At 36.4% G+C, this 11,493-nt stretch overlaps 1 protein-coding gene across 2 annotated transcripts; it reads left to right on the top strand.

Annotated features, from left to right (window-relative positions):
* The first annotated feature begins 86 nt into the window (after nucleotides 1-86).
* LOC119628382 (lipopolysaccharide-induced tumor necrosis factor-alpha factor homolog) lies at nucleotides 87-8,140 on the top strand. Of its 2 annotated transcripts, XM_062671746.1 has the most exons (4): nucleotides 87-108; nucleotides 2,691-2,833; nucleotides 5,706-5,976; nucleotides 7,609-8,140. In XM_062671746.1, exons 2-4 carry the CDS (start codon nucleotides 2,818-2,820, stop codon nucleotides 7,709-7,711), a joined length of 390 nt encoding a protein of 129 aa, XP_062527730.1. In that variant the 5' UTR covers nucleotides 87-108; nucleotides 2,691-2,817; the 3' UTR covers nucleotides 7,712-8,140. The 2 variants fall into 2 exon arrangements, with proteins under 2 accessions (XP_062527730.1, XP_037877290.1); XM_038021362.2 differs by lacking the exon at nucleotides 87-108 and having other exon boundaries at nucleotides 2,673-2,833.
* The last annotated feature ends 3,353 nt before the right edge of the window (nucleotides 8,141-11,493 follow it).

The following is an 11,493-nucleotide window of genomic DNA, read 5'->3' on the forward strand; positions in this document are numbered from 1 at the left end:
GGTCGTATATGAAATTAATGTAGAGATAATGCAATGCTTCGAGTTTTCGAAGATGAATATCAAAATCAGACTTCTCAGTAATCAAAATGACGAAGGAGAAGCGTTGAAGTAAGTATATTATGTATGTACATTTTCGTGCGAAAAGATAGAGATTTACTTTCTAGATATAAAGAACTCTGCTAATATAATAAATAATCATATTAATAATAATGATAATAAAGAAAAGCTGAGAGAAAGGTGGAAGAGTACTGATATATTTAAAAATACAATGGAAAAATTAGTTAAAAAATCTGCGCAAATCCTTTAATAAAAAAATCTGATACTAGTATTATACACAAAGCTATTGAATAAGACGATAAAGGAGTCGTCTATTATCAAAGGTGGCAATCTGTGCATTTGAACAAAAAAATGTTATTGATATGTCAATACAGATTGATTTGAATATAATCGTCTCCTTCAAAGAATACGGTTCAAAACCTGCATTAAATAAAGGTTAGTACTCAACCTGTTATTTATCTAAAATGTCGTTCAGAAGAGTTTTGTGACTGCCAATAGAATACAAAGTCAATGATTCGTTTTTCTGATTTACCAATAATTGTCCAAAACTCACATTGCCGGCTTTGATAATAGTCGACTCAAATATACACTACTAAATCTGAAACAAAAAGACATAGAATACAAATTTGCAAAAGATGCAAGACAACAGAAAAAAAAGAGAGATGGCGTAAGAAGAAACTTCACGGTAGGCACAGACATGATCTAGAACAAAATCACATTAAATTAGGATGTTTATTTCCAGAAAAGGAGGGCTTTATGGCCGCGATTCAGGATCAAGTGATAAATACAAAAAAATATATAGAAAATTCAATGTGTAATCAAAGACTCATTTACGAAATGATAAATGCAGAAAATGTAATCGTCAATCCGAAACCATATAACATATAACAACTGCTTGCCTGACACCCACACAAACCGATTACATACATAGGCACAATCAGGTAGCTCACATAGTTCACCAAAAGTTAGCTTTGAAATAGCAGTTTCTAATACCCATAATATATTAAGCAGAAAACAATAACTGAAAAAATACATAAATATACAGAATTAAAGGAAGAAATTACTAGAGTTTTGAAATGAGTCATACCAAAGCACCTTCACCACTCCATCAAGCTATTAGATTTACCCAAAAATATATTTTTTATCTTGTAAAAAGCCACAATTTTAAATACGTGCCGGATTGTTCGGAAGTTTTTGCAGGATGAAACATCAGACGAAATTAAAACTGCTCCACTTGGCTTCGGTCCGTGGTTTTCAGTATTTACCGAAATTCATCAAAATTCGAGAATAATAACTTTGTACATAATAATAATAACATTAACTTAATAAAAAATAATAGTCGACTTAAAAAAAGAATGACGTCCGATTGGACTGTGGTTTTTTATGTGTATCACCTAAAAACTTTTTTCTTGTGGATGAGCCGATTTTGTTTTTTTTTAGTTATTTGAAGGATGGTGCTTATTTTGTGGTCCCTTATGAATTTTCTCAAGATCTGATCAGAACGTTTTGAGTTATCCTTCTAACTAATGGATAGTTTATTAACAACTAATACATTAATACTGTCATTAATTTATTTTGTTGAAGTCCGTTTTAATTTTTGATAAAATTTTGTTATGCGTTTTGTACATTCAATAATACCTATCAAATTATGTCAAATTGTTTTGATTACTTCGAAATTCCCCTTAGTATAATTCAAACGAGAAAAATGTGTTAACTATTTATTTATTTTGTAGATAGGTAAACAAACGGGCACCTTAAGAAATGAGGTGGAAGTTTAAAATGTTTTATATATATATAGCGGCAGTCTCATCGGCAGAAATAGGGTGCTTCTAGGTACCACAAGCACCGGTCACCGTCCTCGTCGAACCCGTTGCGACGAAGGGCTCGACGAGTGAATTAACCCACAGATACGGCCCACTAAGTTTCTGGCCGGATCTTCTCAGTGGTAGATTCTGCAAAGCACTGCTCTTGTAAGGGCCAGTGTTAGCAACACTTCCGGTTTGAGCCCCGTGAGCTCACCTACATGTTAGGTTGAAGCTGAAATAGCCTCTCAAGGCTAATCAGCATAGGTAGGGAAAAAAGGCAGAAATAGGCAGGGTGATAGGTATCTACCCATGCGGATGTACAAGAGGCTCTAGAATCATTAAATATTTGTTGGCGATCGCAGTACGTACTTGTAATACTCAGAATTCACTGCCCATTTTCCTATAAATACATTTCGCCTTTTGCGAAACCCACCGAAAGAGATAGGGTAGTGCCTTAGTGGGCCAACACTAGCGCTTTAGCAGTACCATAAAGCGACGTTAGCGTTATAACGCTTGCTGCTAAATTAGTTTTCACAAGCTAATTATTAAGCATATCACTTTTTTTTTTTCGTTTACCTAATTTCTTCAATGATATATAAACGGTCCATTATAACAGGTTGAAGTGCTCGTGATAACTTATTAAAAAATTGAATAACATCGGTAAGAGTTGAATTCAAGACTAAGTCTGCCGGGTCAGTTAGTGTACAATAAATAAATAAAACTCGAATAGTGACTTTGATAATAATAATAGTACTTATTACTTTAAGAAAAGGAGCTATGTAGGCCTACGATTCGACTCAGTCAGCCGAAATGTTTTTTTGTTTACAGTTCGACGTTCACATTACACATTCAGATACCGTGGATCGTCCGAGGCGGACGTGGACGCCATTCATTTTTATAGTTCGTTAAATAGCTCTGGTATAAAACATTTTGTGATTCGTGAAACTAAATCGAAATGGCCCATAATGAACGTGAGTACTTGCAATTTTTTTTTAGGGACACGGTTCAAATGTTATTCCGTGAAGTGTGGGCATCATCACTGTTATATTTTAATGCTCCGAGTTAGTGCCATGGTAAAAAAAAACATTACAATGAGTCATTTTTGAAAGTTAAATGAAGATGAGTATCTATTAATGTGTTTTTTTTTCGCGTGTCACAATATGCTGTAGTAATAGTCGTTATAGTAAACACGTGCTTGTAAAATATTGTGATAAATAATCAAATTTATTCAACAGCAGTTCACTGTGCGGTTCCAAGGGCGCGCTTGTCAGTTAGTTGTTTTTCTAAATTATCTCAAGACATAGTTTCGCGACTGCCGAGATATTATCATAGGGCGGGGTTAAAATTTAAAATAGTTTACAATAGAATCATGGTCACGTACGCGATCATCACGTGTACGTATGGAATTCTTAGTCTTATCCGGTGTGTATTATCTGAATAATAGTCGTTGGGTAAATTGTGACCCTCTCAAACCATGCCCAGCCAAAGGCCATGCTGTCCAGTTTTGCTGTGAAACAATCGGTCAGTTAGTTGAAGAGTGGGGAGCTGTATTCCACATCTGAGGGCGGGCCGCGATATTTACGATATGGTGTGCCCACTTAATACCATATGGGCCGAGAACTCGTTCATTCACCTAGGGCAATAAAAAAGTCACCGTGAATAGCTTGTCAAAGAATGAAAATGAAGTTTGTCGTGTCCTCTGGTCTTCTTGATTAAACTAAAATCGATATCTACCACTATAATCGATTTCTCGCAAAATTTGTTTTCTTCAGTTAGAATTTTTACTATCGAAAATCATGAGATCTTGAAGGTTTCGAAGTAAGTCATCGTGAAAGAACCTTATAGTTAAAAGAATCTATCAAATATCAATGATCTGTGATAGTAAAATGGGTCACGTGACCAAAATCGATACCTATAGGTTAACTTTACTCTGCGGTGACGTCACAGTTTAATAAACACACTTTGATTAATTACGATGTTGTTCCGATTGCATTAAACTTTTATGTCACGTTGTAATACTATAATATCAATATGCCTAAGTGTCGTGATCTATAAAATATATATAAATATTGTAAACATACTTTTAAAGTCTTAAAAGTATGGACCGTACCGTACTATAATATTACGAATTGGGCCGGATGTTAAGCATTTACGTTAGTTACTAAAAAAAATATTGTTGGGACACTATGACATAATTATAAATGTGGCGGCCTGGCTGTCCAACTACTGATGTTACACCACTTGACATCAGATGGGCTTAAAGTGCACCTATATGGCCAATTAAGACATCTCTATAATAGCTTCTTCTTTGACTCCACCTTATCCCACTAGGTGGGGTCGGCACAGCGAATTTTTCTATCCCATTCTCATCTCAATACTCACTTCTCTCTCTCTCTCATATCGTCATTCACACATTCTATCCATGTCTTCTTCGGTAGACCTCTTCCCCCTCCACCTTGCACTACCATTTCCATACCACTATCTCTATAATAGCTTATCTGTAAGCAATCAATCGGCGCAGGTCAAGGTCATAGCGCGACCACAGATAAGTAACTTTATAGCTGGTGGTAGATTGTCTGGTGACCCTGCCTATTTCTACCACGAAGCATTAACGGGTTCCGCTTTCAATGGGACTGTTATTGTGCTGTGCAATTGACACTTGGGCTTTATATCTCAAGGTGGGTGATAATGCATTGCCCGTCTTAGCCCAGTAATGAAAAGAAGATTCTTTTGTAAGTTCGAACGACGGCTGATTTCTAATAGGTTTTATATGAATTAAATTGATCACTCGTCAACGGCAGGGAGTGGCCGCACAAGTTTCTTTAGTCGGTTCGGCAAGACAATAAAATATTAGTAAGCTATGTATCAGTCGAAGACGTGTACTTAGTTTTATATACCGAGCCATATAGGTAGTGCGAAGCGGAAGTTCCGCAATGTATTGTTAATGTGAACTGTCATGCGTTATTGTTTTTTGGTACCAAAGTTAAATCAATGGACATTGCTCTGTGTCTATGTAAAGGATGTTAAACACTAACAATCAAAACATTAGGTTCATTGTAACAAAATCTTCCATCCATCTTCAAGCCATTCTTGAAAGTATATTGTACGAGAACATTTGAAATTTTGAATTTAGTATAAACTGTCCTTTTCGAACTAACTCGGTTTGAAGTAAAATGTTTTATTTGTTTCTCACTCGCACGTTGAGATAGCTCATATGTGCATTTCGCTCGCGCTCCCGATTTCAATACTGTAGTAGATTTTCCATACTGGCACAATCACATATCGCGCTTAGTGCTGTATTTGTTTTTTCTTATAATGTTACGGATCCAGCGCTGAAGCGATGTTAATGATAAAATTAAAGTACCGTGATAGTGTCGTAAACAAATAATATTTCCTTTTTCTATTTAGATATGAAGTATTCATAAAATTCTAGTATTTGAATTATAAAACTATATTTAAGCGGGTCATTTATTTAAAAGCCCAGAGTGCATTGATTTTTATGCGCTTTGGGAAACTTTTAATACTTAGAAAATATTCGGCTTAAAATAAAATAAAAAACCTAATTTTGTTTATTGCCCTTGTAGGCAGACGAGCATGCGGCCCGTCTGATGGTATGTGTGGTTACCGTCGCTCATGGATGTGAACAACGCCAGGAGCAAAGCCAAGCCGCTCTCTAAAAAATTTTAATTATTTTATTTTAAAATTAATTTAATTTGATATTTTAAATTTGTCTATAAATAATTCTATTATTAAATTGCCTTTAAAAAAAAGAAGGAAATAACTTACCTTAGTGAAACGAATGCAAAATTTAACGAACCAAACTATGTATTTTTTATATTTCAGAGAAAACCGATTTGTCTGGCGTGGGCTACGCACCGCCTCCACAAAATCCGCCTCCGTACAATAACCAGACACAGCCAGGTCTATACCCGGCCGTTCCTTCCGTCGCCCCCGCGCCCCCCCAGCAGTTCGTTACAGTTGTCCCGGCACAACAAATGGGCCCTGAGCCCACGAACACTAGCTGCCCTTCATGCAGTGCGGCAATCGTCACCAGAGTAGATCACGTGCCAGTGACTAAAACCCACCTGTTTGCTTTGCTTCTTTGCCTAATAGGGTAAGTTATCAACACAATAAATTGACGTTTGATATCGTGATCCGTGTTTCACTAGTATCAAGATTTCCGATCTTGAGTATTTGTCGGTGTAATAGAATGAAGCTCAGGCTGTTTGTTGCTCTTTAGCCCACTGAGTTTCTCACCGGATCTGCTCAGTGGGTCGCGTTTCCGATCCGGTGGTAGATTCTTCGAAGCACTGCTCTTGCTAGGGCTGGTGTTAGCAAATTCTTTCAGGTTAGAGCCCCGTGAGCTCTCAACTACTCGCTCTGTTACGCTGGCATAATCTCTAAAGGCTACCAGTTAGGTAGGAAAAAAAAAGTATGAAGTGATGCGACTATATCGCAAATCCCGCATGAAAGTATCAAATGTTCTAAGAAAACAACTTGACAGTGTTCACGGACGACTTCGACAATGTAGAGAATAGTATCCTGAAGTAATTAGGTACCATCAATTGCCTATTTCTGTCACGATGCAGTCACGCGTTCCAGTATGAATCGTGGGGCAATACGTTATGCAATACTATTGGAGCTTCGACCTCATGTCTCAATGAGGCTCCTGTAACCACTCAATACCAGATCCACCAGGTAAATGCAGTAAAATAAAAATGAAAAAAACCGCAAAGTTGTATTTTAATATTCACATAATTTTGTCGCCACGTAATCATTCAAATTAATAAATTTACATCAATTGACCGCAATGATCGTTGCTTGTTGTGTTGCTGTTTCCAAAACAATCAACTTTACCTTGTTTACAAGATAAACAAGGAAATTAGCTGTACCCGTCCGCTTTGCTGGGCATTTAAAATTAACATTATTATTTCTCACCCCCACAAAGATTCTCATCATTAACGCCCCCGCAACTGGTGTAGGGAGTCCAACACTCATATAAATATTAGCCTATTCATTAAGTACATGTATTTTCTACATGGATACCAAGTTTAAAGTCAATCGGATGAATGGTTCAGTAGTTATAACGGAACATCCATATAAACCAGTGTAGATTTATATATAATACTAGCGACCCGCCCTCGCTTCGCTTCGGAAACATTAAAACACACATGAAACCAAAAAAAAAAAAAAATTTTAAAAAGTTGCCTATGTTCATCAGGGACAATGTCGGCTTCTAATGGAAAAAGAATTTTTCAAATCGGTCCAGTAGTTTCGGAGCCTATTCGAAACAAACAAACAAACAAATCTTTCCTCTTTATAATATTAGTATAGATTAGTATAGATATAGATTAGTATAGATAACTTCAACTTTAATTGTAGTGTCGACCTGGTGAAGATCAAGAAAGTAGGGAGAATTCGTCAATACTTTTACAAACATGCAAAAATTTTTTTATTGCATAAAGGGCTGATAAACGAGCTTATGCTCGCTCGATGTAAAATTGTTACTGAAGCCTTAAGGTCTATATTTCAATTGTTTAGTAACTAATTACAACTTTTGGGGGTCTGATTTTTATTACACGATGTCATTCCTTCATCGTGAAAACAATAGAAAAAATGGTATTTACGGGATTTGAACATCCACACAGTCGCTTTGCTTGATACGAGACCTCTTATCCTATAGTCCACGACGACATGCAAATATTGTGTATACTTTTGAATATGAATGTATTTAATTTTTTTTCAGTTGTTGCCCATGTGCTTGTATCCCTTACTGCACGGACTCCTGCAAAGATGCAAACCATTACTGTCCGAATTGCAACGCGTACATTGGAAGCTACAATCGCTAAATATTTCAGTTGGTTCAATTGATCATTAACTGTAAAAATAACATTCTAGTTCTGTTATTTAATTCTATTTTGAGCTATGAACTGAGCATAGCACTAAATAGATAACGCTTTTTACCTTGAAGAACAAATAGGTCTAAATGTGTTTGAGGATACATATAAAAACAGAGTTTTATTTACAGTGTAATGTATAAATTCAGTCATTAGTTGCCTAAGTGTTGGCTGCAACTATACGATTCTGAATGTTGGTATTTTCAAAACAAAACATTATCAGTGTTGATTGTCAATAAATTCAATATGTTATGAAATCTACACTATTTTTGATGGAAAATAATTTTTGTTATATTTTTTAAAGAACAAACTTTAATGTACCTACCTTTTAGACCATACTTTGTAGTTTAAGATACTTAAATATTACGCCTGTAAGCTGCATTTTCGTGTATTTCTTGATCACATTTATTTAGTTAATGTATTTTATTACATTATGTAAAAGAATAAAAAAAATGTTTTATTTATGTTACCTAAATCTCAGGACCGGCATGAATAGTGTTGGATGAAACAAGGACATAGGATTCGATAGACAATACTGAGACGTCGCGATTATCCTGAAATACTCTGATAACAATTTCGCTGGATTCGCTTTTCATATTACTTGATACTATGTTCGTTTTTTTTTAAAAAAAGACTTCTAGAATTAAATGGCCCGACAGACGCATGTCATTTGGTTCTAAATGATTACTGCCAACAGCGTTCTCTTCAGACCGTAATTCAGTAATGTCTCGAGGTTTATAGATAGCTTGTAGACACTGATGGGGGCTGGTGATTCAATAGGAAAGGTAGTATTTTTCAAAAATCTATATCTCATTCGAATTCAAAAAAGTATTATGCAATACTGGTTAATTAATGATTACTGGTGGTAGGACCTCTTGTGAGTGCGCACGGGTCGGCACCACCACCCTGCCTATTTCTGCCGTGAAGCAGTACTGCGTTTCGGTTTGAAGGGTGGGGCAGCCGTCGTAACTATACTGAGACCTTAGAACTTATGTCTCAAGGTGGGTGGCGCATTTACGTTGTAGATGTCTATAGGCTCCAGTAACCATTTAACACCAGGTGGGCTGTGAGCTCGCCCACCCATCTAAGCAATAAAAAAAAAACAATAAAATATATTAGGTATGTTTAATTTCATTGCGTGATTACTGGGGCCCTTACGTCCTGAGTCGCTGGATCTTCTCAGTTGGTCGCGATTTCGATCCGGTCGTAGATTCAGCAAAGCACTGCTTTTATTAGGGCAGATGTTAGCAAATTCTTATTGGCTAAGCCCCGTGAGCTCGCTCGTCAATAAAGGTGAAGTCAGAAACCCCCGAGGCCACTGGTAGGTAAGTAGGAAAAATATATCACCATTCTATTTCTACTATAATCAATTGCTCCGATTTATTTAGAGATTCCTTTTTTAGTTGATAATCCTCAATGCTGAGCGTCGTGGCCTCTCTAAACGACTTCCTCGTTGACTATCTTGAGCTAGCTCAGTTTATGCGTAGCTGCGTGGATGGCATTGTGTGAAGTGTTGTGGGTAGAGCGTATCTAGTTCGACCAGCCCATTAGACTTCTGCCTCTGCTTTCGGCTTCTGCATTTATTGCTTAAATGGGTGGACGAGCTCACAGCCCACCTGGTGTTAGGTGGTTACTGGAGCCCATAGATATCTACAACGTAAATACGCCACTCACCTTGAGTTATAAGTTCTAAGGTCTCAGTATAGTTACAACGGCTGTCCGCCCTTCAAACCGAAATTACTGCTTCACGGCAGAAATAGGCAGGGTGCTGGTACCTACCTGTGCGGACTCACAAAAGGTCCTACCACCAGTAAACTTCTCACAGCTTCTCACAGAGCCCGTTGCTAGCTATGACAGAGCCTAGACATATGAAATCTTCTATTATTTCAAAATTTAACTTGTTTGGCATAGTGAGCGGCAAGCTGCAATCGACCAACATAACTATGGTGTTTTGCTCTGTATATGAGAAGCTCAATTTTTCTGCTAGTTCGTTCCAGTTTACCCAGTAAGTTGTACATTTTCACTACGTTGGACGCGAAAATTATTGTATCGTTGGCATAACACTGATTTGTGGGCTTCGTCACACCAATGGAAATTCCACGATCTCACACACTCCTCGCTATAGTCCCCAAAGATGGGAAAGATAAAGATGAGATTACACATTCCAATGAAATTGAGTTTACGATCTCACGTTTTCAATTTAGTGTCGTCGTCATAGGTTATGATGCCCCTGGTCTTTGAAATTTCCTACATATACTCTGTTGTTATCTGGACATACAATCAACTAGCCTATAATTTCTAGATACAGTGAAAAACCATACACTGCTTTATGTTTTGTGCTAAAATGAAATTCTTTCAAACTCAATTCAGTTAATAAAATTTGAAGAGCCGTACATCATAAGGATAACGTAATATTTTATCTATTTGTTTATCGAGTTATCGCGGTGAGGCATTAGTTAAGGATTCCTTCACACTGGATCTTAAATGAATTGAATAGTTTAAAATCTAAATTAGAAGTATTTTACCCAATAACATAATTCGACGCTTGAAAGGCAAACGTGACTAAGCGACAATAACTGCTTTGTACATAATTGATAGGCAATAACCGTATTCGATGCGCAAAAAAAATATATTTCTAGGTTTATTAAAATCATTTCAATCCTACAGCTAGATTCGTTAAAATAGAATTTTTTTTCAGGTATTTCAACTTTAAATTAGTCTACTGTAAATTTCACGCATTGTCGCTTAGTCACGTTTGCCTTTCAAGCGTCGAATTATGCTACATAATATTAACAATAAGGAAAATTGACTTTGACAAAATAAAATGAAAATAACATCACTGCATTATTTAGGTTGACTAAAGAACTACATGAGCCACACCAGTCTTCAAATTATTAAAAAAATACAAATAAATAAACATAAAAATCGGTTCACCTAAAAAAGTTTAAGTTTTTAAAAAAAGTTTCAGGTTAACTAACACACATAAAAGACAAATACAAATACAAATATAATATAGTAGTAATTAATTGACTTCAAAACATTGAAGTCAATTAATTACTAGGGTGTGGAACGTAGCAAATTAATTAGGTACATCCAGATCCCTACCACAGTAGAATGTTGATTGTTCTATAATCACGAGCCCAAGTTGTTTTCATTTGAGAATAAAGTACTTTTTCTTTTTTTTATTGCTTAAATTGGTGGACGAGCTTACAGCCCACCTGGTATTGAGTGGTTACTGGAGCCCATAGACATGTACAATGAAAATGCGCCACCCACATTGAGATATAAGTTCTAAGGTCTCAAGTACAACGGCTGCCCCACCCTTCAAACCGAAACGCATTATTGCTTCACGGTAGAAAATAGGCGCGGTGGTGGTACCTATATGTGCCGACTCCCAAGAGGTCCTACCACCAGTTAAAGTAAAGCGTTTGTTAGTTGTTAGCTGGCACTCTGTTAGTAATGTATTGTTAATGTCAATATCATAATTATTGACTCAGTTTTAATTGGTTGATTTGGCGATTGCTAGTTAAATTTAAATCAATTGATTCCAGCATTAACTATGAATGAGTTTAGAATACAGGTTTCCTTAAAGACAGATGTCACAGAACCCCTAACACATCACTGGATATATTGAGCGCGAACCATCCATAGATCGACTCTCTATTACTGCATAATTATAAAGTGTGGAGCATCGGAATACCGACTATTTCGTAGTTTAATCATAGGTATTAGGT

The sequence above is a fragment of the Bombyx mori genome, chromosome 13 (genome assembly GCF_030269925.1).
Source record: "Bombyx mori chromosome 13, ASM3026992v2".
In the NCBI taxonomy this organism is placed as follows: domain Eukaryota; kingdom Metazoa; phylum Arthropoda; class Insecta; order Lepidoptera; family Bombycidae; genus Bombyx; species Bombyx mori.

Bases quoted from the DNA above. Each gene is read 5' to 3' on its own strand.
- LOC119628382 (XM_062671746.1), top strand. The intron at 5,977-7,608 runs GTAAGTTATCAA...ATTTTTTTTCAG, and splicing joins TTGCTTCTTTGCCTAATAGG to TTGTTGCCCATGTGCTTGTA.